Here is a 26,528-nt window from a genome sequence, read left to right as displayed (position 1 = left end):
AACTTGCTTATTCCTGGAAACATAAATCCTTGTTGGATTGCAGTGACAATTGTGAGATAGAGATGGTACTGAAGATACGGTTAACCATGGTAAATTAATCACATTGCGTTTGTTTTAATGTTCTCTCAAGAAGATATTTGTCTGTTGACAACAAAACCTTAGTAGGTATCGACAAGATGTTTGTATATTTACCGTAATACCTTAGGAGTTATCAACAAGATATTTGTCTATTGACAGAACAACCCAATGAGTTATTAACACGACGTTTGTCTATAAACAGCAATAACTTAGGAGTTATCAACAAGATAATTGTCTGTTGACAGCGATACCCAAGGAGCTATCATGAAGATATCACAAATGGACAGAACATAGATTAAGTTTATAATATATTTTCTCCTTAAACAATTATCACATTTACAAATATTTGAATAGGCACAAAGAATGAATATATCTTTCGAAAGTTTTATTGTTACGTCTTTTAATATCGTTTAGTACAGATGTATGCAGGAGAACATATGAAACAGTAACGCTATATTTGAGATAAAAAAAGTTTTCAAGATTTGTTTTTCTTCGTGGGGTATCCATATAAGTTTGGTGAGATTGCAATGTTTCTGTGTGTAGATTTATCAACATATAAACAAATTCCTATATTTCGTTTTTGTGTGAAATCTGACACCACCCTCAGTCAGTATGAAATAATTTGAATAAAATTATGAGAAATGTTAAAAAAAATATATTTCCAAATTATGCAGCATCATGATTCAAAGGTAAAATCTGGCCAAGTTAAAAACTAATTAACTAAAAATAACAGTAATGACAAAAGCTGTGTACAAAAATTGAAGCAAAGTTTCGGAAAATATTTTTGTTATCAAGAGGGTAATCCCAATGTATGTCAGTATATGCTGTATGTTCTTTTGACACCAACATATATTGATTACAATACCAAAAGCCCAACAATTAACACCATTACACAAAAACAGAATCGAGAAGAATGAACAATTTTGTATGATATTATACGAACGAGTCTCTAAAAATATGAATTTAAAGATCGGTTCATCGACACATTAAGTAAACGAGATTGAAAAGGGCATCCATGCAAAAGGGTGTATGTACATGACATGAAATTTAATCATAGTGACAGACGTAGAAGCATCCGAAAAAGATAAAAACAAAACTAAATATATTTCGACTGTGTATATATTTTTTTTCTTTTGTAATAACCCACAAGGCTACTAATTTGTCATAAACCATATCAGTTGGTAAAAACAATATTTGAAATAAACTTTTGACTTTTTGTCCTGCGGTTTTTCTTCTAAGATGTAAGCTTCTCCAAAAATTACCTTCTCATATAACCTTTTCTTGAATCTTAAACAGTTAAAACAGAGTATGTAATACTAATTGTGTTTGCAACTTAAATACCAAATAAACAAATCACGTAAAATCTGATACTCTTATTTACTTTCACAATACTTTTATCTGTTAATCCGTTGGCATCTTGTATTTTCTCGTATAGCAATTTGTTATTAATTATTCAACATGGCATATAACCTTCATGCCTAAAGAAACCAAGCATACAAGTTTTTACTTATTCTGTTATTTAATGCACCTTTTGCTGACTGGCCCCAATCTGTTTCGTAAAATTTATTATTGCGTGACTAACCATTTTTTATCATAGTCATGCCTCTAATCACGATGTGGGGGAATGTTACAAAATTATTTTAAATTGCTCTAGGTCTGTTTTATTATCCTTATGAAGATAGAAGCGTTTTCTCTAGATAATGGAACATTCAGACAATAATTTGATTATTTGAAAGTAATAGCACCATTTTTGTTGCTTTTACTGACTCCAATATACTGCTGTTTGTTGTTGTAGGGTTTAACGCCATTTTTCAGCACAAGATAGCCAGTATAATTGGTGGAGGAAGAACCCTGGAAACCCCTGGGAAGAACCACCGACCCACGAGAAGCTACTGGCAGGCTTTCTCGCGTACCAACGTTAGCCGAGCCTGAGACTCGAACTCAAGCAGACAGAGGTGAGACGGCAGTGATCCGTAACGGTGACCACTCGGCCACTCGAGGCCCCTCCAAATAGACTGCTAAATAACCATAAGATATTTCATAAGCTGGTGTTGCCATCCACACCACTCACATTTAATGACACTGCTAAAATTATATATTGCACTGTGCGCTGTACTTACTCAACAAATCTGTGTAATGAAGTTGTAAAATGTAATTATCAAAAATTTCTAATAGTTTGTGCGAATTGTTTGTGGTGTAGAAATTTAATTTAAGTAAACATTTGTTCAATGTTTTCAATAACTAAAGTGGTAAACGGAATGGCAGGAGAACAAAAGGGTGCTGTATTTATTTATTGTTGAATCACAAATCTATTTCATTTTCGCTATCTTATCATGACCCTCAGGATCATCAATATCAATTTCATCGATCTCACTTCTAGCTAAAGAAACTAACATCGATTAATTATGCATTTTGATGATAGAAAATGCAGCTATCATGACTTATACCTATTTACCATGAAGCGGGGTTGTTTTGAGAGCTAACCATAAAGCAAATAATTAATAGCGAAGATAGGAGATACTGTCGAAATAGTAATTTGTGTGTAAGTTTAAAAATTAAAAATGACATGGGATCTAAGATTTAGTTGTGGGTAATCGACCACGTGAGCAAAATTTTATCATTAAATAGGAGTGTCTTTTAATTTGAGATATCCTGGAAATTCAATGACCTCTGTCCTGTTATACTTGTAGCAATCGAATTTATATATAGGACAGATCCTGGTCTTTACAATATGCAGCTAAACTCAGTTGGTGTCAACTTAAAAGCATGTATAAGTACATAAATATGTTTCCAACCGTTTATTGGCCTAATAGTATGGTGTCTCCATTCCTTTCAGTTTTTATTGTGATTTCAAGCCTTATACTGCATACAGAGTGCAGAGTTATTAAATACGAATTCAGTGGAAGAAGTATAATTAGAAGGTAAGTGTTTTATTCTATAATTAAATACACGTAGGTAGGTAGGTAGGTAGGTAGGTCTGTAAGGGTTTAATGTTGTTTTTTCTGAGTTTATCTTTGGTATGAATTGTCAGTTGCCAAATCAGACAGCAAATAACTCCAGACGGGCGTTATGTAACCTGTGTGCTTTAGCAACTTACAGTTTATACCACGATAAATTCAGAAAAAAAGCACAAATTAAACCCTTATAATTGCAATTTTTTATTTTTTAAAATTCTAGTTATTTTGCTTTTTTGAAGATATTTCCTATCAGTTTTAGAGCTTTATTTCATCGTATGCTTTCTTGTTCATGGCGGCTGCTTCGTATTTATTTATAGGATAGGAGATTCTCCATCTGCAACGTAACAGCTGCACCAACGTAAAAAAGATGCTTCTACCAATGGTAGGCGATCGAAGACTTTGAACATTCCAGAGTATGGTCTTAATATTTTATCGAAATTGGCATATGTAATCGTAGTAAAAATTCAATATTCAACGCAAAGGATGTGTTGTTTTGTTTTAGATACGAATGATTCTTGGATTTGATGCTCTCATGAGTTAATTGTGACATGGCTGAATCTCTATCGTCCAGACACGACAGTAACCCATTTTTATTTCTTTTAATCTATTTTCGTGTTGCTTAACAGTTTAGGCTGCCAAAAGGGGCTATTTACAAATGAAATTAAGACTATCGGTAAATGGTTTTAGTCAAACAGTGCAAGACATCGACACCAACATTTATCTGGTAGTGGCGGAATTTCTATCCCCCACCCCACCCCACATTGTAACTATCGAATGAAGGTGCTGCACTATATAGACCCAATGTTCTCCTTCGCAGATTTTGAGTCTCCCAGCTTTTTTCAAACCTTACCAAAGAAAGAACTATTTATCTTCAGAAACGTTTTAAAGAGTTATTTGATTCTGTCAAATCAATATATTAAATTTTCTATATTTTAAATAAAACCCACTGATCTTATTTTTTTTCTTCAAATATAGACATTGTGTATGCTAGTCCGTATTTCATATGACATTTGCCACCCCATTTAAATATTTAATCCGCTGACAGACGAGATGTAACTCTATCGTTGATGAAATTTGACCTGGAACTCGCCATTTGCATTCTGAGTCACATGGCTACACAAATCTCGCAACCTACATGTTAATGACATCAGAGGTCCAATAAGCACGTGATATCAACAATATACCATTTCGAAAATTGTTGTACATATAATTCGAAAATATTAATTAAAATTTATGTAATACATTACATAAATATAACGCACACTTAATTCCATATTTATTCTGAGAACAACGACTAGAAACCTGTCGGTATCCCAGCAAGGTGGAGAAAACCGGATCCATCAAGTACTAAGCACGTGTCTGCAATTTTTGTTGGTATCACATGACTACTGCATTGACCCATACTCTCCGCTTATTGAATATGGTTTCGTCCAAGTTGCTGCATTATTTACAGATTTCTGATCGTAGTTTTCAGAACAAATATTTTTAGAAGTTTATGTTCTTTCATTTTTCTGTAAATAGTACCTGACTTTCATTTATATTTTCAGTTTGTTTTCCTACAGCAACGTTAGAAACGCTTTATTGTTAATATCACGTGACTATTTGAACTCGGATGTCATTGATATGTAGGTCGCGAGATTTGTGTAGTCATGTAACACAATGTGTATAAAATAAGATAAAAAAAGTAACCTCTGTAAAATGTATATGAAATAACAGACAAAAGCAACACCTGTAAAATGTATATGAAATAACAGACAAAGGCAACACGTGTAAAATGTACATACAAAATAACTGAAAAACGTAACATCTGTAAAGTCATGGTTAAAATTTCTTTTACAAACCTTACACAGTTACGTCAAGAAGATTACAAGAAAAAGCTTATGTGTGTGTGTGTGTGTGTGTGAGAGAGAGAGAGAGAGAGAGAGAGAGAGAGAGAGAGAGCTTTTACAGTGTATCAGATATTTCTTTCAATTGTAATATTTCGTTACACTTCTTTCACTGTCAAACTGCCGATATTTTCAAGAGAATTTTTGTGTTGTTGAAATTTAATCCATTGAATTTCAGCATAATTAAAATAACACAGTCCCTACTATATAACAGTATGACGCCTGTTTTCAACGACATAAAGGGTGTTGATTCTTCCTCCTGTAATTTGTATTGGCTGATTATGCTTCAATGTCAGTAATTATGTCGTTGTAGAGATCCTTTATTTGCAGCTCGACTGGACGAAATATGAGATGTGCTAAGAATATATAAAATATGTTAAGACCAGGGAAAAAAGAAATGAGTGACCTCTCACCAGTACGGGGATTCTTTTGAACGAATGGAGATATTTGAATGAAACTACTTGGGCAGTTATGATTAGAGTTATTATCTACTGGTGTTCGGAAAAGGCTCCCGCTTGCTCCAATTTATTCACCATTACCTTAAACAAAACAAATTTTATGGAAATGAAACAGTTTTTATTCAAAAGTAACAGGCCATTGCTTTACAGAATGACAGTTTAAAATACTAGCAATTACACTACAAACTAATAATGCGAAATGCTGAAATAGTTTAACAGTTTAGTTGTTGATAAAATTTGGTTTAAATCCTGGAAGATCCGATGAACAAATCAAAGTTGGTAAAAATGGGAAATCACCGTACCAGTTAATGATATTGAAACCTTACAATTAATCCCATGATATTTAAACATGTGAAAAACTAAACACGTCTTAGATATCACGAATCTAAATTCTTAAGTTCCATGCCAAATTTTGGCTGAACTCTCAGAACCCCAGGAAGCGATTTTCTGTGGAAATCAAAGGCAAGGGAAACATGCAATCAGGGTCCACAACATCGCAAACTATATTTAAAAAAACAAACAAACAACAACCTGGAAATAAAACTATTCTAAGTACTTCATTACTCTACAGCCGCAAGACAAATGTACTTAAAATCAAATACTCCTAAGTAAAAGTGTGATGATTAGCCACAAAAAGTGCAAACAAGGCCCATAACCTATGCAAATATAAACAACTTCAAGTGTCTTCAATATAAAGTCGAGTCTCAAAATTCAGCTGAAATCCAACCATTCATAGTAAATTCATGTTGCTAATAAAAAGATAGTTCCCCGGGAAAAGGTAACCTGCGGAAACTAAAAATAGGTGGACTTTTGGTTTTCACAAGGAAACTTTACTTGAAATGATTAATAACCAGTCTGTGTTAACAAATCCTAGAGGTCAGGCGGATCATGTCGTGGAAAGGTTAATGTCAAACTCGTTCTCAATTGGACTGAAATCGAAGATTTCCGCTCTTGTTATCTTGCAGGAAAACACTGTAGGAAGCATGGAAATCGGGGCAATAACTACACTTAAAAATGACCATGTAGACTCAAGGTTGAAATGCAATTATTCCCAGTAAATTTACGTTGTGTAAACCAAATTGTTGACTGCCAGCCGCACTGCTGGACCGATTGACATACCACAAGAATACTATAAAGCTCCGCCCTATTTCGTCTGGTTATTCCCAGTAAATTTACCTTGTGAAAACCAAATTGTTGACTGCCCGGCTACACCGATGGACCGACTAACATAAAGCCTGGCTACTATTGTGTTCCGCCCATTTCGTTCCATATGTCCCCATTTATACTTGGTGACACGGATGTAATTGTCTTAAGCGGCGGAAATAGTATGTATCTAAAAATGTGTATTGCTACACGCCTTCAAAAATATTCCCATAAACAACTACGCATTTAAATGCTAGTTTTGAGATAATAAATTATCCTCAAAATCGTCTTTGAATAAAACGTTTCTGTTTGTTTGCTTTAATAAGATAATTCACACAAAGTAGATATGTTGTCTCTACCTGATTTCTCAATTGCAGTAAAAAGAATGTAGACGAGGCGGAGATACGCACAACCGTGTCAACTACGAATGAGAGTGAGTTTCTTTTGAGCCTAACCTGACCTTGGTACTAGCCCGACCTTAGATTTCGATGATCGTAACAGCTATTTCGGACTCGGAGCACATCATTCGAATCACAGTATTTTAAAAAACATTCTTTCGATATCTTCAACTCTCGACTGCCCAAACCATCCCACGATAAATTTCGAGAATCAATTTTATTTTATTCGCGTGCTTTTTTTTTTGGTAACAAAATCAATATTGGATATTAAAAGACTCTCAAAGATATTTTATATCCACCCATTTGTAGATATTTTACGATAGGCCATGACAGTTTGACGTCCGACAGGGCGTACATATACAATCCATTCGTCCATGCGTCCGTCTCTCCTTCACTGTTATCCTATAATCTAAACTCCATTTACAAGGATTGTGTTTAGAGTGATGATAATTAGGAATTTGAGTAGATGACAAAGACGATTCAGATTCTGTATTGACTGAGGAGGAGAGGGTGGGGGGTAAAATGTCATATTTTCATAATTAACATGGATTTGTAATTTTAAGCTGAGCTACATGTACACCGATTGATGGAAGGCTAACATATCTGATAGGTTTCATTAGGACGAGTACATGAATGGCAAAAAATATTTCGAATTCGTAATACAGCTCATGCGGTCGGTGTTTGGGGGTTGGGTATTAGTGGGGTTTTGCTGTTGCTGCTGGTGAATGTGTTTGTTGTGTTGAGTCAAAAATAACTAGACCTGAAAGCCATCACAAATATCCACATCTTTTAATCCAGCCCCACGCCAATCCACCCACTCCAGTGCGTCCGCTGTCCAATACCACGTTTGCTTCTAAGATATAAAAACTTTGTTGATCCTTACTCATCGTCATCAATCATCTTAGGAGTCCAATGGCTTTTTTTCAATCCGTGCAGATCCATTTGATGTTCCAAGAAACGAACAGTCGCATGAATCCGACTTACGGACTGACAGACTTACAGGGAAGACTTGAACACAGTGTGGATTTGTACAGATTTTTAATAGCTTCCATTTCAACTTATTCGTCTTTGCTTGCTAAGAAAATGAGATAAACTAAAGGTAAACATTTTCAAAATTAAATGGTGCCAGTGTCCTTTGAGATCAGGTCCTCCCTCATTAAAAATATTTATTTTGAGAACCTACTCGACTTAGAATTCATTCTCCTTTCGGGTTCTTGTATTCTGAAATTTAGGACCAATATCTCAATTTCAAGACTTGTAAAGCCAGTTTATTTAAAAACGCAGGTATATTCCAGTTATTCTACCGTTATTTACAACTGATCGGTGTGGAAAGTTGGGATGTTTTTTTCTCTTCAAGTCAAAATGTTTAATGAAAAAGTAAAATTAAAACCGCGAAATGTAGTAGGTAAATAGAGAGAAGAAAGCAGTATATCACACTAAACTGATGTGCCCCCAATACGGAAACAAGAATAAATGTCCTTTATTTTGTCATGTCTCTAAACGTCCATTTTATTGACTTCGCTTGACTGTCATGTGCCATTCATTCCCAAATTCAAATCTTGATTACCTTATTCTAGTAGATAGGCACAGACTTCCACGGCTATTAATAATTCTTCGTTAATGTTCAAATACAGCTAATAATTAAAAATAAATATTGTGAAAACAATAATAATGTCATTCCAAGGTAATAAGATAGAAGTAAATTATTTATTACTCCAGAGAACGAAGGGAAGAAGGACGATGGCGTAGGCAACGATGCAAAAGATAAAGAAGAAAACTCCACTACTTTGCAAACTTCCAAATACATGACAACCACGGAAGCGATTCTAAGTTCGAGTTCTCCTACAGATGAAGATAAGAAGAATACAAACCGAAAAGGTAGCATTATTGTAAAACAAAATTAAAATTAATTTTACTTTTTGCTGACGTTTATGGTTGTCGTCATCGTCATCCTCTCCTCGTCTTTTTCTTCCGCTTCTTTTTCTTCTAAATTCGCCGGCATGCTCTCGTAATGCGTATGTTAGGTGCATGACTCTTTTTAATTCATGGAGACAAGAGAAAGGAGAGTTTATGCTATACACGTAGCGTCGTCTACGTCCTCGGTGTTGTCCGCAGTCGTAGAACAATTTTATAACGTTGCTATCAGGGCCGAATTATGGTTCTTGTAGGTCCTAGGCACTTTTGTTTCGTAGACCTTTTGGCAGATGCATTTTTATTGGGTTATTGATTTCGATGGGTTATCAAAATTATCATGATAAACGTTTCTCTGAAAGGAAACCATTCAAACAGAGATCTTTCTTACAGTTTTTAAAATTTGTTTTCGTAGGGCTTTATGTTTTTGTTGGCCCTGGGCACAATGCCTACTGTGCCAATTAGATAATTAGACCCTGCTTGCCATTACCTCGAGCTTTTTGCATAATTGGATACTGATACTCCCATCAATCCGAACCACACCAGAGAAAGTACGTGAAGGTGATCTACGTCATGGGGATTTAGTTTATATTTTGACCCTAGGGTTTTAGTTTTCATTTCTTGACATAGCTTTACCTTGGCATGGCATCTTCGTGCTGCTTGGTCAGAATACTACTGTGCTTCATTCAAACACTGCATGAGAACCAATGTCAAATTGGTATGATTCTCACGCACTGGTTTCTGACATTTCTGGACTACTTTTACAACATTTAATTCCATTTGTAAAATCTTGTGCCATACACATTAGTAGTGAAGGGGGATACATTAGCGACAATGGGAATTAGCATTACAGACCCCCCCCCCCCGGGACAGATTAGCGACAATGGAAATTTAACGTGGAGAAAAATCGTGGGACAGATTAGCGACAAGGGAAATTAACATGGAGAAAAATCGTGGGACTGTTGAGCGTCAAGGGGAATTGAACATGGGAATAGGGGACTGTATAGCGTCAAAGGAATTTAAACAGGGTGGGACTGTATAGCGTCAAGGGAAATTGAACATGGGATTTTTTTTTTTTTTAATTTTTAAAAAAGGGGTAGGCAATCGAAAGTCATTCTCTTTTCGAGACCTATGAGTGGCCCTGAAAAGGGCCTTTGGGTTTCTTCTGCTTCTAATTTCTTCTATTTCTCCACCAACTTCTTATTTTCTCTCCTACACTCTTTCTCTTCTTTTCTTCCTTTTTTTTCTCTTCTTTCTTCTTCTCCTGCTCTTCTTTCTTCCTCTTCTCATTTTCTTCTTCTTTTTCAATTTTTTCATTCCATGCTCTTATCCATATCCTTTCCTCTTCATCCTCCTTCTCCTCCTTTATTTCTTTCATCACATCACTTATCATGTCCTTTACTTTTCTTAAGTTGTTAATCTCCATCTTCACTCGATGGGGACTATAAGAATAGTGATCCTCGTTTAGTCTCACTAGCATTTGTTCCATCATGCCCAAATTGTCCAGGACGTCTTGCAATGTTTGCAATTTATCGAGGTGGTTTGAAGCCATCTTCTCTGTAGAATGGTTTGAACGACAAATACTGTGGGTTCTTATACGAAAAGCGCGGACGTGATGGAAAACATCCCCCTAAGACATAAAATTGATCTTACCTAGATGATGACCTAACAACGCGCGGACGTGAAGGAAAACATCCCCTACTTTTCTCATTTCATATAATATACTATCCACATAAGTGAACCATCAATAAACAAACCCCAAATCTACTATTCACACACGCAAAGCATTAAAATGAAACCCAAAACTACTATCCACACAAACATACGTGGGCGCTTACAAACACACACACACACACACACACACACACACAAAAGAAAAAAAGAGTCAGTGTTTATATTCACACTACTCTACATACACATTGGCAAATCGATTGTTATATCTTTTCTAGAGATTGGGGTAGCCCTGAAAAGGGCTGTTTTTTTAACTCCAGATGCACCTATCTAATGCTGGCACCTTCCTGGTCTGGCACCACACACACATCTTCGACTCCAGTCTCCTTGCCAATTCACCCTTGTTGCTGTAAGCGCAGAGGCGGGTTGAGTGGCTTCACTATTCCAATCTTCTGTCTCTGGAATAGTGAAGACTTAACTTTCTCTTCTTCTATTTCTTATTCTATGATGAATTGGCATCCTTACCTACTGTTGTGGTGCAGCTACAGGTTGGGGAGATGTTCTTGCCTTAGGTGTCACCTTGCACACAGGGTTCATCATAGGGTGACACCTGATCTCTCTCTTTCTTTCCTCCTCTTCTTTCATTTTTCTCTCTTCCTCCTCCTTTCTATCCTGGCTTCTTCCACAAGGGCCTCCGCAGCCAGCTCGTTCAGGAGGCATCTGGCATATTCCAGGTGCATCTGGAGTTCAAAGAGTTTTTCAAGTCTGCTACTCATTTTTATTGTTGATCAGTCAACAAGGGTAGCTAGACTGTCCAGCGAGTTTCAATTTATAGTGAAAGCGCGGACGTGAAGGAAAACATCCCCTAAAAACATAAAATTGATCTTACCTAGATCATAACCAAACAACGCGCGCACCTAAAAGAAACACTCACTTTTTTTATACTGCCCATCACTATTCTAAAAACATTTCATTAATCACTTCAATATACCATTCACATACGCAAAGCAATCCAATCAAACCCCAAATCTACTCTCCCCACACGTCAAACAGCAAAAAAAACCATGATCTTAATCTACTATCCACACCAACCTACGTGAGTACTTACAAACACATACACTCACACTATAAAAAAGAGTCAGTGTTTATATTCACACTACTCTACCTACACACATTGGCAAATCCATTGTTATTTCTTTTCTAGAGTTTGGGGTAGCCCTGAAAAGGGCTGGGTTTTTTTTGTTTGCTATGGCAATCGTTTAGTTTCTAAGAATGCGACGTCCTCTGAGGATAGACTTTCTGACGATAGGTCTGCTTCTTCGGAAAGAGAAGAAGAACTCTTTGGTGTCGATACGACAATCGACAAAGCCTCTCTCAGGTTCAGGTTCCTGCTGCTGCTGCTGCTGTTGTTGTTGTTGTTGTTGTTGTTGCTGCTGTCTCTGAAGTCTGTACTTCTCTGTCCATTCTTCTTTCTCCCTGTTCACTTCTTCTCTGAAGAGCTCTTCTATCAGGTCTTCAGTGACTTTTAGCATTCTCACATTCTCTATCTCTTCAGCTTTCGGTATCAGACTGTGTCTGACCCTATGCAAATTCACGTAGGCTTCGTTTAGCTTAGCTAGTTTGGAGCACATCTTCGTAGGAGGATGAGTCGACAATGGATGGTTAGACTGGAAACTGACTTGGTTCTTAAAGTCAAAGCGCGGACGTGAAGGAAAACATCCCTCTACGGTTTTCGAGCCGCAACGTTCAATGAGTGTCATGAGAGGGATAGTAAGAAGTCAAAGAGCATGAATCAACATTCTTATAGCCAAACAAAAGACAAAGGCATTTTTTTTTTCAAAACACAACATCTTTTATTCAAAAATCACTTAAACTAAACAAAAACTCTAACATTTTTTTAACAATAATCCAACCATATAACATCAAACATTTTTTCAAATCACAAACATTTTTTCAATTCACACTCTACTTTAAACAGGGCTGACAACATTGTGAATGAAATTGTGATTTCCACTGTTGGAAATCATTAGGCCATTGTCGGACACTACGTTTCCTAGCTCGAGACAAAAGATAAGCATAATGGTCACAAAACCATCGATCTACTTTCACATCGTTTCTTGAAGAAGAACGAGGATCAAAATGAGTCACTAAATGTTCTAAGGAATAGCCCAGGCTGCGATGATGCAGAAAATACACACAGTATTGTCCACACACCAAGGAATCTGTGCCTTGTAATTTCACGTTATTGAATCGGGTGGTCTGAGCATTTCTTCTCATAAAGTCGATGATATCGTCTTCCAAAGGGGGCAATCCGTACGAATCGAAATATTCCACACATCCTTCTTGAGGAAAGTAAACGGCTACCCAGTGGGTTCCTGGGAGATGACTGTCGTCCGTGTTGATCACATAAGCTAGATGGTCTTGAGGTTTGCGATGAGGGAGTTCATCTTTAGCACAGACGACAGGATTCCAAGAAGCCGTGTACGAACTGTGGTTTAAAAGGTAATAGAGTTCCCAGGTATCCATTGTTTTGTGTGTTTTCTTCTTCACAGGTAATAATAAGTCATCAATTCGATCCTGACTTTTTGCTTGAAAATGTCTGACAAATAACCGTTTCTTCGTTTCGTCTCCTCACTTTGATTCAGGAGAACTTCGATACGATCGATCTCTTGAGTGGTTAATGGTGGACAAGAATGTTCACGCAAGTCTTTATACCACTGATGCAACACGACTTCGTCCGAGATGAGACTCCAAGCTTCGTCCAGATACTCGTCCAATTTTTCTTCTTGACGTAGCATCAGGCATTTATCGTGCTGAATTTGACTGGGATGATCGTTTTGACATCCATAGCAATTTTTCTTGATCAATTCCGTCATTTTTTCGACCAAGTGTTTGGCAAAACAGGAGACTAAATGGGCTTCTTGTTCTGGCCATCTTGACTTCATCATGATAACTTCTTCGTCGTTGTCTTGGGATTCTTCTTCTTCCCCGGTCTCCTCACATTCCATCTCCAAAGTTTCTCCACTAGGTAAAGAGGGATAACAGTCTTCCATGGCTTCTAATAGTCTAGAATGACTTCTCTCAAACTGTTGATTTCTATCGTATTATCGAATTCTGCATACAGGATGACGTTCACTGTCTCTTTCACTTCTTCTGCAAACTGAAGTTCCACACGAATTTGGCCAGATTTTATAGGGTGGAAATGTCCCTCGTCACTGCCTTGGTCTGGAGTGAAATCGAAAGCCCACAAAGCGTAGCCTCCTGCGTAATCTTCGTACGTAATGCCGTGACTGGTGTTGGTTTCTAACTGACCGGTAGCTTCGTACAGGGACAAGTACGATCTCAAGTAATTGTTCTGGATAAAGTTCGGTTCGAAAGGTCTGGTACACAAGGTCTTGCCATCGCGACTGACTTCGATTTTCTTCACCTTAAAGTGTTTAAACTTAAAAGGATTTTCAGTGAAGGTTCCGTAAAAGGCTAAAATCTTGACCATACCAAGGATTAAACGTTTGGGTAACTGTCCTTGAAACAGATGATCTTGGATCATGGAATGTTGGTTAGCGGGAATGGTGAACGTTTTCACTTCCACACGTCGTATGGGACACTTGGCGGTCGTTCTGCTCAGCGTCTGACTGATGTCGTTTCCCACTTTAGGTAACACTTCCACGTGTCGTACGTAGAGTTTGGCCTCCTCGATTTTGCTTTTGGGATTGACGTCAGCACTATTAGCCAACAAATGGAAAGAGGCACTGCTGCGATTCAGTCTCAAGCGGATATCCACCCCGTTTAGCAAATACTTTTCTTGCAACCACATGTCCAAATGCAAACGATCCATCAGTTCTAAAATCTTTCCATTTTTGATTTTGTTTCTTCGTTCTACAAATCCCTCTTTGTGTGGTGTTTTGGATGCATCCGGTTGGAATTCGTTAAACTCGCCCGCATCGTCAGGTTCCCATAGCACGCAGGCATTGAGATGGGTGTTCTTGGCATCTATTCCGTACGTCAAAAGATTTTCCAGGTAGGCACGGTAAGGGTAAGTATCCATGCTGCTACTGACTAGTTTGTTATTCAAGTACAAATCCACTGAGCTGAACAAGGAATGCATGAAATTGTTGACGGGAGCTACTGGCTCAGTGTCTATAGCATTTCCATCCTTATCTAGAACTTTGACTTTCAAGTACAAGTAACTGCTATTCAGATCGATGTAATCTTCGGGCTGTCCCTTGATGTCAAACTCGATGGGAGCGGAATCTGTCAGTGAGGAGACGGGGTGAAATTCCACCCATTGGGATTCTTGCATCGTCATCATCGTGGGGGGCATGGCAAACAGATCCAGTTCCGACTTGGAACAGGCGCAAGACTCTTGGTGCATCATTTTTTGTTGTTGCTGTGTCTCAATAATCGAAAACGTCTAAGTCTCGAACGGTTCTTCTTTTCTTGGTCTTTCTAGCTTTACACGTGTGAAGTCTGGTGAAAGGGTGTTTTCTTCGTCGTCTCTTTCTGCCTTGTCCTTGCTGAATGCCTGACTCGGTAGCGTGCAGGGCATTTATAGGTGTGTCTCGGCGGCCCTAAAGGTCTTTGCTCGTTTGCAGCAAGACATTTTTGCCTGCCCTCATGAAAGCTTCTTTGGGGTTTTGTTTGTCGATGATGACATTTTGGAGAAATTCTTTGCCTTGCGTCAGTTCCGCATCTTTCAAGGCGTGCAATCCGCGTGTCACCATCGGTTTCAACACCGGGGCCACCGAACGAAAGGTCGATTTTAACATATCTCCTAAACCGTGTCCTCGCTGTCGAGCAACCCCTCGGTACACTGGATACATGACTTACGAATCGTGAGAGAACCGTTTTCGAAAATGGAGTTTCACCGTGACTTTTCCTTTGGTGAATGGAATATTTTGTTCCAGATCTCCTTTTATAGCAATGTTGACCGTGTCCAAATACGACTTGCTGACAGGCAAATAGTGAGGATGTACAAATTCGCGGTGAACGTGGTAAGTGTTTCCACCTTCCTCGTCAGTGGCCGTGGCAGAATTTACTTTGAAAGGAATGACACGCAGTAACGGTACGGAGGTGTGTCCCACCACGTTGTACTCCACCACATCGGAGTACACGAAGATCAAATTCAGTCCCTGGTTCAGTTCTAAAGGGAAACGAAAGTACCTTGCAAAATGCCCGTTGTTGTCAATCTCTGCTTTCTCTATCTTTTTGGTCTGCTTATCCGTGACCATATTCAGGTCTCCACCCAAAATGTCATACAATTCAGGGCAAAATTTAATACGTATACTTTTTTCCTCACTTTCAAATTTGATGAGTAGACGGTGAGACAGTTTGTGGTACTCCATGGTGACACGTTTTTTTAGTCCGGTCAGAACTTTGTCAAATGTTGCATAGAATTTGTCGGCGATGGCCTCCACCAGATGTTGACCACTAAAATAATGGCCTGAGTTAATTTTAAAGTGATAAACATAAAAAGGAGGAGAAGTGTCACTGCTGCTCCGGTGTATTGGGTCCTTCGCAAGAAATGATCTATGTTGAGGAGTGTTCGTCATGGTTTGCTGCACTGTTGGGTCCAGAATTTTGACGTCAGAAGTGTTTTGAGTTTCAGTGATGTTTTTGATTTGTGTTGGGTGAATCATTTCTACCAAAGCCACTTCCCAATGGGCTTCGTGATCTAACTGGATGGCCTGAGGTAATTTGGCCGTGTAACAGCGCAACGTGTTGTGAGGAAACACCTCCATGGAACTGTCACTGGGTAAGGTTAAGTAAAATTGGTTTTGGTGACTCATAAGTTCTGTGGCTGTCCGAGGGGTTACTGGACGTCAGAGGCGTGTCTCCACCCAAAATGGGTTGTTGTTGTTGGAGTGGTGACTGGCACTGGCACTGGACACAAGGTTCCCGTGGTTTCCGTTGGAAGAGAATTTCAGGGAGGGATCGGGAAGCAGGTAACCGATGCAACTGCTCAATAAAATGGTCCACAATTGTTTGTCTCCTTGTTGCAAACTCAAATTGGCAATGGCTGCCCCGATGACACAATACACCACGAAAATTTGGCAGAAAAAGACGATTTGCGTTTTAGGCACACGTTCTCCACACCACACCCACAAGGGTTGTTTTTGTAAATCTTGCACAGAAGAACTAGGTGAAGGAGTGGTCGACGTAGCTGCGTCTGTGTGAAAGGGCATGATGGTCAGTTCTTTTTATAGTCGATGACTTCCGAAGTGTCGATCCAAGAATCAAACCTGGGTGGATATTCTTTCCAACGTACTTTGACTTCTTTGACACGTCGTTTGCCCACTTTACGGGTTCTGCGTTCGAGAATGCTTTCGATGTCGTACACGTCGTCTTCTTTTTTGGTCACACGTTGTAACTCGGGCAAATAAAACGTTCCTTTGAGCACTTCTCCGTTCATGTCTTCCAATTTATAGACGGTAGGATGACGGCCATGCACTCGTCCAGTGACGCGAAACACTTCGGTCGTCCAGTTAGGTAAGTAACCTTTGTCGAAAGTGCGTTTGGTTTTGCCAATGCGCACCCAATCTCCTACGGCCAACTCTCCACTTTTCTTGGGGACAGCCCTCGTCGGGGACGTACCAAACAGACGCTCAAACACTAGCACTTCGTTGTCGGGAGTCACTTCTTGCGGGGCACGTACGATGCTTCGATGGTAAGATTGGTTGTACGCTTGCACCAGGTGCGGTAAGATGTCGATGTACTTCAGAGTGTGGTGATGCGTTTAATATTTCCACATGCGTTCTTTCAAAGTGCGTTGAAAACGTTCCACGATGCTAGCTTTGGTTTCGGGATTCTCGGTGGTAAAAAAATGAATGTCACGTTTCTTTAATTCTTTTTGGAAAGCTTGGTTCAGAAATTCGGTGCCTTTGTCCGTTTGCCATCGAAGAGGGTGACGACTACTTTGTTTCAACACCCGTTGCAGGGCTCGCACTAACTCGCTGCTCGATTTGGAAGTCAAGGGCACGACCCAGGCAAATTTGGAAAAGACGTCGATGACACAAAACAAATATTTGTAGCCACGATTGTAGCTGGCCAAATGAGAGACATCGGCTAAATCGGCTTGCCATTGATGATCGATGCCTTCCACTCGGGTGCGACTTCTGGCAAACTTGCGTCGAATGGGTTTGTGTAAAGTGTAGGTAGCTTGTTCTTGTAACCATCGTTGCACTTGAGGTAAACGGAGACTTTTCAGTCGCGTTTTGGCAGCACGATACAATTTTTGAACTCCTGCGTAACCTGCAGGATGCGAGAGATCATAGTAAATGCTGGATAAGACTTTTTACATTTTTTGTTTGTGTTGGTTGGTGTGTTAATAAGTCACCCACTCTTCGGTGATGCTACTTTGGGTGGGTCGAAAGGGTGGTTTGCAAAGGGATTTACGTGTCCGATGGGCTACGGGAGTAGAAGTCGAAGGTAGTGGTGGTGGAGGTGGCAATGGAATGGCATTGGTCTTCTTTTCTTTTTTCACTTCTGGTTTCCCTTCTTTCTTTTTCACTTCTGTCGAAGGAGGAGTGGACATCATCTTTTTAACCCAAGCTTTCATTTCTTCTCGTTGGGGTGTGGGGGACGGGGTCAACAAGGATGCTGCAATCTTACTCGAAATGGGAGCTGCTGACGGTGTTTGAAACACTTCTCCCATCTCTTCTTCCTCAGGTCTTCGTGGGGTAGCATCTCTGGTGACCCCTGGGGATGGTAGTAGTGGTGGTGGTGGTGGTGGTGGTGGTGATAGTGATGATGGTGCTGGACTTTTCATCAAGGTCTTAAAATCTTTCAGAGTGGGTAGAGCTGTTTCGTCTAAAGCTTTCTGGTGAAAGAGTTGCAGTCGTTGCAAGAGTTGACCGTACTTTTGCGATTTTTCTGTTTCGGACAAATCTTGGCGATCCATCAAGGACTGCAATTCGTGTTGTAACTGGGACATCTCGCTCAAATGGGGATTGGGAGGTAAATGCGGGGTGCGTTGTTCTTGCCAACGATGGTATTCCATCCATCGTTTGTAAGGCACTAAAGCTAGTTTTCGTCCTTCCATGGGGTTGTCAGGGGTCGATTCTGAGATCTTGGGACTTCTGAGGGCCTTTTGATCTTGCTCCCACCAGTCCTCCCAACATGGTTCCCAAGACTCCTTTCAGCAAGGGACCTAACAAGAGGGGTAAAATGCCTCCACGTTGGACCAACATCTTCTTCTTTTGACGAATCGGAATTTTCTTTTGAACCATTTGGCGAAGAACGTGACGATGTTTGCTTAAACATTGTTTCTGGTGTTTGGATAAAGGGATCGTGCCTTTCAAAACGTTCAAACAACATTCGCACACAGTATCGATGACCTCTTTGGAGGCCGATTGAATGAGTTTTTTTTCGTAGAGGTGGAGAAGCTTTGGACAGGACAGATAACATGTCCCCATGTTTGACTAAACATGGTGGTAGTCCTTTCCTTTTCTTTCCTTGGGGTTTTCTGGAGGGTGACATCTTTGAGTCTTCAGGAGCACCAAAAACACTGATACCCCCGACTTGGTCACAGGTCTTTTTTATACTGGAACGCGTCGCCACTGATTGTCTTTACGTCGTATCAGTTTGAGGACAGGCATGACACGTCGTGCAGGGGTACGTAACGGACTAAATCGAGCCAGTTCTTGCTTGGACAAATCCAGTAAACTTTGTAACATGCCCGATCTTTCTTGGACTTTGATTTTGGGAGAAGGTACTTTGTGAGCAGCAGCCACTGCGACTAAATTGGAGGGTCCTGCCACTGGGGAAGTTCTTTTTGGGGTCATCAACGGAGAAGTTCTTGGTGTGATCAACGTCTCCAAGTGCTCTTCAGTTCTTGGTGTCATCAACGGAGAAGTGGATGAACGTGAGGCTGCCGGAGACGCAGTCACCGCCGTGGCAGGTCGTGGTTTGCGAGTGTAAGGTTGCGTCCTGGCCGAAGAAGTGCCTCTCTTGCGACTAGTTTTCTTTTTCTGGGGACTTTTTCTCTGTTTCTTTTTCTGGGGGCTTCTTTTCTTTTTCCGGGGTGGTGTCTGGTAAGAGGAGGATCCCGCCACTGGAGAAGTTCTTCTTGGGGACCTGGTCTTTATCTTCTTCTTGGAGCTTCGTTTGACTTTTTTCTTGTGGAGAAGTTTGGGGGCATTAGGATCCCATCTTAAGAGAGAGCGAATGATGACCCCTCCTAGAGTACCGCTCCCTCCAGGTTTCAAAATGATTTGTTTTTTGGTTTGAGTGTCGATGCGGGGATCGGCCAGTTGGACCAAAGCGACTTTGTTTCGATCGAAAAAGCGTTTGGTTTGATGAGGAATCTGAATGATTCCTTGGATTATTTGACGTGCCGTCACCGTGAACCATCGTAAGACTTCTTTGAAACTAGCTTCTAAGACACGAGCTCGTATTTGTGGATTTTTTTTCTCGACTGATGCCATACAAGGCACGAATCAATTTGACGGGAAGATGCGACTGAAGGGACGTCATGTTCACACTGTGTGAGACAGACGAAAAGGGTCTGAGGTGTTTATAGATTTTTTTGTGGAGTGAAATTAAGTCGAGGACGGAGACGTGTACAGGACAGGCCCTCCGTCTTGGCACCAGTGGTGAAACAAGTGGGTACGAAATCGCAAATCCTCGGGGGTCCTAGGTTTCAAATCGACGGGTAAATAGGCGTGTGGAGTTTGAGTGGCATCGTCGTACGCCTGAGTCAGCCAAGGCGTTCCTAACTGTTCGGCTAAGACTTGCATTTGCGATTTATCTCGAGGGCTTTTAAACAAGACCACGTAATGCGCGTTGAGACTGATGGTGCGATGGGCTTTACTTTGTTGAAACAAATTTTGGGTGATGTAAACGACACTGGCATTACGGTGATGCCCTTTGCGCGTGAACCACAGTTTAATTTCTTCTTCGTCTTCTCCTAACATGTCAAAAATGGCCAAATGGGTTTGACTGGAGTCAGAGACGATGCCGTCGTCTTCTTTAGGAATGCCTTCCACAAACACGATGGAATCGCCTTGACTTTCTCGCAAGAGGCTGTACGCCGATTGCCACTCTTTGCAACACCACACGATCCGCTGAGGTGGCCGATCGATCAAATGATGTTTATGTTCGATCAAACGTTTGACGAATTCGGTTTTGCCTGAACCGCTAGGTCCAGCAATGAGCATGTTAAAGGGATGGCGAAGATACAAAGCCTCCCAACTGGCTCGATCTAAGTGTTCGTCGATGACTTTGACAGTAGAGGAAGAGGGAGCAGAGACAGCAGAGGTAGCCATAGTGTTAGGAATGTCACTTGTGACACGAAAACAGACAACACGAGAGTTTCCGTCCTTAAAGAGGCCCGCGCATTTCTTGAGGGTACACTTTCAAGGTGTATCGTGGAGCTAGGGCATCTTGCAATGTTTGCATCTCAGGAATGCCACAGGGTGTGTCTTTGGATAGGCCAGCTTGTTGTAACAGGAGTTCTGCTTCATTTCGTTGTTTGGCTCGATCGGATCGTTGAATAGTTTTCCAGGTTCTTTTCCATTCTACCGTGTCGTTCTTATCGGCATAAGTTCGTCCCACCACGATGGCCCTGGCTAAACACATCTGGTCTTGAGGGTTGTGAATTCGGACGAGACTCTTTTTGGTGCTGCGAAGCTCGTCCACCAATAACATCTTTTTGCGTCCAGTCCCTTGAGGAGGAGAGACGTGGGTCATGTCCAGTGTGGCTTTTCCATCGGTGATGTCAAACTGGTCATTAGATTGTTGCACGTGTTGAATCTTGTCCATGACTTTGGAAACGGTCAATTCTGCAGGGGTGCTAAACTCGATCCAAACAGGGGATTTCAAACCGTCGTGTTGTATGGAAAGTCTCAAGCGATCGTCTTCTTTGGGTTGACATTGTCGCTTGAGTGTGGTGAGCAAAGAATCCCACACCCCAGTGATGAACCTTTCCGCTTTCTCTAACGGTACTTCAGCCTTGAAATCTTTAAACTTCACCGTGTATTTGTAAGCCGTGGTTCTAAATTTTCTAGAGGAGCGCTTTTCCGTCTCTCGAATGGAATAGTACTTTTCAGGGTTGACTAAGGGTGGTGAACTTGGTTTAGAGGGTTCGGATTCTGGTTCACTAATGTCCTCTTCAAAATCACTGGCATGAATTTGTGCCAAGACTTCAGCCCTGGTACGAGGCGATAGATCACGTTTCTGCCTCTTACTTTCTTCTTCTTTCTTCTCGAATGAATAGGATCGTTTCATCTTGAGTAAAAAACGCCAAATGATTCAAGTTTAAACACCATAGACTAATTTATAGTCATGGCAGACCAGCGTATATAAAAGGGTGTGTGTCTTGTCCTTTCACTATTCATTTCACTCTCAAACCGAGCACAACGATGGAAGAGACTACCCAGATGGAACGTTTCATCAGAGCTTTGCGAGGGGTCATTAGAAAATTCTCTTCAGACCAGCCCACGGACTACTCTCCTTCCTTTCGAGATAAAAGTCAAGATACTTGCTATATCTGTCAGAAGAAAGGGCATTGGTCTTCAGAGTGTCCAGACCATCAAAAAAGCAAAAAAGGGGCTAGAAAACACAAAAGTCAAGATACCTGTTATTATTGTCAAGAAAAAGGACATTGGTCTCCAGATTGCCCAAAAAAGAAACAAGGGGAGTCAGAAGAAAAGAGGGATTCTTCAGAGGAAGAGAGGGATTCTTCAGAGGAAGAGAGGGATTCTTCTGAGGAAGAAAGCAGCCAGGTAAAGAAAAAGAAACAGGAGAAGAAAAGAAGAAGGAAAGAAAGTGAGGAGGAAGAGGAGGAAAAAACTGTGACGGTGAAGAAATTGAAAAAAATAGAGAGAGTAAACAATGAGACAGAAGAAGTCAATGAACTTTTTAAAGTGCTCTGTTGTGAATTGTGAATTGGATTGTAACAATGGATAAAAGAATAAATTAATTATATAAGGTAAGTGTCTTTGAGTTTTGATTTTAAAATAAGAAGCTACACTCACGCACTCATATACACGTACTATAGGGGTAAAATGGGTTGTTTTTTTTTGTTGTTGTTTTTTTTGAGTTATTGGCAATTGAAATTGTATTTATTTTCGAGAAATCTGGGGGGGGGGGCCTGAAAAGGGCCTTTTTTGGTGTAGGGGTGAGTTTAAGCAATCAACTTTAACTGCCTTAAGCCTTTGCCACGGCCAAGGCCTACTTCTGGACTGCGTACTGTTGATGATGATGATTGGGTTGAAATCACTAAGGGTGGTACGGTATTCTTAGTCACAGGGTTAACGTGTTTAGCTCGGGAAGGTCGTATTCTCTTCGGTCGTAATAAAGAAGTCTGATACATTTGTTTCAGACTTCTTAACTCCGCTAAAATGTCCAACAGTACCGTGACCGTTTGATTTTCACCCTCTTGTTTCTTTGCTGCTACTTCTTGTTGTTGTTGTTGTTGTTTTTTTTCTTACCTCTTCTTCTTGCTGCTGTTGCTGTAGGAGAAAAGCTTGTTCCGCTTCCTTTTGTCGTTGTATAAATTTCTCCAATTCTTCTTTCTGTCTCTGTCTAAAATTCTCCACTTGCGGTAATGAAGAAGGTGACGAAGGTTCCGGAACAAATTCTTGCGAGGTAAGAAAATCCACAAAATCCCAATGTACCTCTTCTGAAAGTAAGTCCGGGTTCCCTTGGGCGGTCTCCACTGCTGGTGCACCCCAGTTAATCGTTTTCTGAGTTTCCGTCATGTTGAATCACTGTCGCATAGATTGACTGCACACAGGCGCTAGCGAATCTATATAGACCACGTGACGTCACAGACTGCTCTCTTTGGATTGGATGCGGACTGACTGAATTTTGTAACGCGTGTTCGGATTGGTGAATGAACTCAATCCGTTTTAATCCTTCCTCTACCTATAAATAAGCGCAGTTCACTGCATTGATTCACCTGTTCTCGTCGCCTCAAGATGTGGACCACAGTTGAATCATCCACCCTTGTGTCTTCAATGATGTTTAGGACGGACATGCTCATGTATGTCCGATCCAAGTGGACCGTTGTCCACAGGACAGCCACCAGTCTGTGGATACGTAGGATCTACGTAGAAAGACAAGGATGCCTCAAAAGAGTGCTGATTTACGGTCCTACAGTGAGGCGCAGCCTAAGGACAAGAAGAAGACCAATGCGGTGCCAATTATGTTAATGCATACATTAACATAAACCCAAAGGCCCTTTTCAGGGCCACTCATAGGTCTCGAAAAGAGAATGACTTTCGATTGCCCACCCCTTTTTTAAAAAAAATTTATAAAAAAAAAAAAAAAATCCCATGTTCAATTTCCCTTGACGCTATACAGTCCCACCCTGTTTAAATTCCTTTGACGCTATACAGTCCCTTATTCCCATGTTCAATTCCCCTTGACGCTCAACAGTCCCACGATTTTTCTCCATGTTAATTTCCCTTGTCGCTAATCTGTCCCACGATTTTTCTCCATGTTAAATTTCCATTGTCGCTAATCTGTCAATGGGGGGGGGGGCTGTAATGCTAATTCCCATTGTCGCTAATGTATCCCCCTTCACTACTCACGATAACGCTCATATAAAACCCATTTTTATATATAAAAACCCACATCACCCTTATTCGTAGTCCATATTGTTATTTTCCGAGGTGGACCACTCATATGTTCATCACAATTAAAACTATAGATCTGAGATTTCGGCTCTTTGCGCTTCTGTGCTGCATCTGAAATTCACTTACATTTAAAGTCTGTATCTCTCGATGGATGAGACTGCGCCAGGTGGAGCGATCCTGTGTGCGATCTTCCTACGAGTACCGGTCAATGTTGAAGTGTATCAACGATGACTTGCTGGAACAGAATCCAGATACTGAATTTGAATATTAGTCAGTCCTGCATTCTGCACTTATCATGGCCTTCGTCACATCTTCTGACTGGTATGTATATTCCACATCACCATCTTATAATTGCAACGTATCTACCACGGCATCATTTTCTGATTGGTATGTACCTACCAAGTCACCATCTTCTGATATATATATATATATATATATATATATATATATATATATATATATATATATATATATATATATATATATATCACGTTACAATCTTCTGATTGGTATGTGTCTTCAACGTCACCATCTTCTTCTGATTGGTATGTATCTACCACTTCACCGGGTTCTGATTGGCACATATATACCGAGTCACCATTTTCTAATTGCTACGTATCTACCGAGTCATCATTTGCTAATTTGTATGTCTCTACCAGGTCACCACCTCCTGACTGGTACGTAGCTAACACATCATCATCTTTATATCTTCGTTTTGTCTCCTTGTAACCTGAACTACTCCTACATAGGCTGAGGATGAGGGATATTTACCACGATTTGTACCACGTCACCAGCTTCTGATTTGTATGTATCCACCACGTCTACATCTTCATATTTTAAAAAATTTCTCTATGTGTGTGTGATTTGGATTTTTAACGTAGCTTTAACAATCTTTCAGTCACATCGCTACGATGTCTGCATTGTGGCAGTTTATATTGATGCCTAGCACTGGGGCATCATGTCGCAGACATGTAGCATAATGTCCCACCCAGTCACATTATCCTGACCCCAGGCCGACCAGACCTAACACTAACCTCTTATAGCTGAGCGCCAAGCGAGGCAGCTGTTAGTACCATTTTGGTATGACTCGGCTGGGGGTCGAACCCACGACCTCCCGATTTCGAGGCGGACGCTCTAACCACTAGGCCACCGGATTTTTTTCTTTCTGTAACCTGAGCTACATCTACACTAAGGTAGGGTGATCACATCGACGGAGATTGGGTATGGTGTATAAGTATTTAAGAAGAAGATAAGCAAAACCAGTTCGACATTAAAGCCGTCGGGAAAAAAAAAACATACTTTCTTTTCTTTATTGTTTCCCTCAGTCCACTTCACCCGAAAAACTCCCGCCCTTAAAATCATTTTTGTTTCCAGGATACGAAAACTTCGTTATTATCTACTCATCCTCAGTCAGAGACCAAATATAATCATTCTTCTTCAGTCGTTATAAACGAAGTTCAGGTTACAAAAATAACATAGAGACGGATTAATACAAATGACTCGATTTCATGATTGAATGACAGGCAGAAGGGTATGATCGCAATATATCCACAAATAGTGGATATATCAGGGTGGGAATATTTATGATAACTTTCGTTTTGTTTAAAAGGGGTATCAAATACATGCCCGTGGAGTTATTTCCTGCTGCTTTCAGCCACACCTTGAATTCTGTAAAATAGTTAATAATGCAAAGATTGTCTTCATAGCCAGCCAGCTGTGATAAAACTTCGATTCTTACATCGTCTACTTCTTGTTTCCAACATTTCGACTGGTTACCTTTTATATGAGCCGCTCTCGCTGTATGAAAAGGTTTCAGTGATGCGGCCATCGGGCCAATATACTAGTCCTCACGTGGTACTCGTGGTGATTTGAGTTTGAGACCTCTTGTTTAAAGGAAATGACATCAACGAACACTGTCCATCTGCAAATTTAAATTGCTCTGAGATCGTTTCGAATCTTGTCTTGCTTTCATTGAAAGTTTCTGAGCTTGAGTACCTACCTCTTTAAAAAAAAAGTTCTATGTTGTGAAATTTATCTCAATGTCACACAGTGAAAACCCAGTTTATTTCAAAACGTAGCTGTAATATACATATCCCACAATTGCTTTACAAATGATGTGCAAAATTTGAGTTGAATTTAAAGTTAAGACGTTCTATGAAAGCTCTATTATGAATAATCCTTCGTCAACATTCCAATATAGCAAATATTGAAAAATCAACATGATGAAAGCAATAATAATGTTGTTACAAGTGTTAAGCTAAAAATGAAAATATTTGTTCTGACAGGGAAACAACATGTGAATGGTAATAAGGGAGTTAATAAACATGAAACTACTTCTCGAATGTCCGTGGAAACGCAACCCACAGAAAAGATTCAAAGTTCGAGTTATCCTACAGCTCGAGATAAAGAAAATGCGCACCGACTAGGTAGTATTGGTGTATTTAAAAAT

General features: G+C 40.2%; 1 protein-coding gene across 4 annotated transcripts in view; it reads left to right on the top strand.

Annotated features, from left to right (window-relative positions):
- The first annotated feature begins 2,801 nt into the window (after positions 1-2,801).
- Positions 2,802-26,528, top strand: part of LOC149781221 (uncharacterized) — a 32,434-nt gene continuing 8,707 nt past the window's right edge. For 3 of the 4 annotated variants that reach the window (XR_016414656.1, XM_089935302.1, XM_089935304.1), the window contains exons 1-4: positions 2,802-2,999; positions 6,900-6,955; positions 8,640-8,798; positions 26,365-26,505. Coding sequence is in view for 3 of the 4 variants with exons in the window: in XM_089935302.1 (XP_089791428.1) it covers positions 2,845-2,999; positions 6,900-6,955; positions 8,640-8,798; positions 26,365-26,505 (511 nt within the window). In the remaining variant the exon portion in view is untranslated. The remainder of the gene's footprint in view (positions 3,000-6,899; positions 6,956-8,639; positions 8,799-26,364; positions 26,506-26,528) is intronic. The other variant, XM_089935303.1, reaches the window with a different exon arrangement.

The sequence above is a fragment of the Sinohyriopsis cumingii genome, chromosome 15 (assembly GCF_028554795.1).
Source record: "Sinohyriopsis cumingii isolate HCF-2022 chromosome 15, ASM2855479v2, whole genome shotgun sequence".
Lineage (NCBI taxonomy): Eukaryota > Metazoa > Mollusca > Bivalvia > Unionida > Unionidae > Sinohyriopsis > Sinohyriopsis cumingii.
This window is presented reverse-complemented; position numbering and strand designations above follow the sequence as displayed.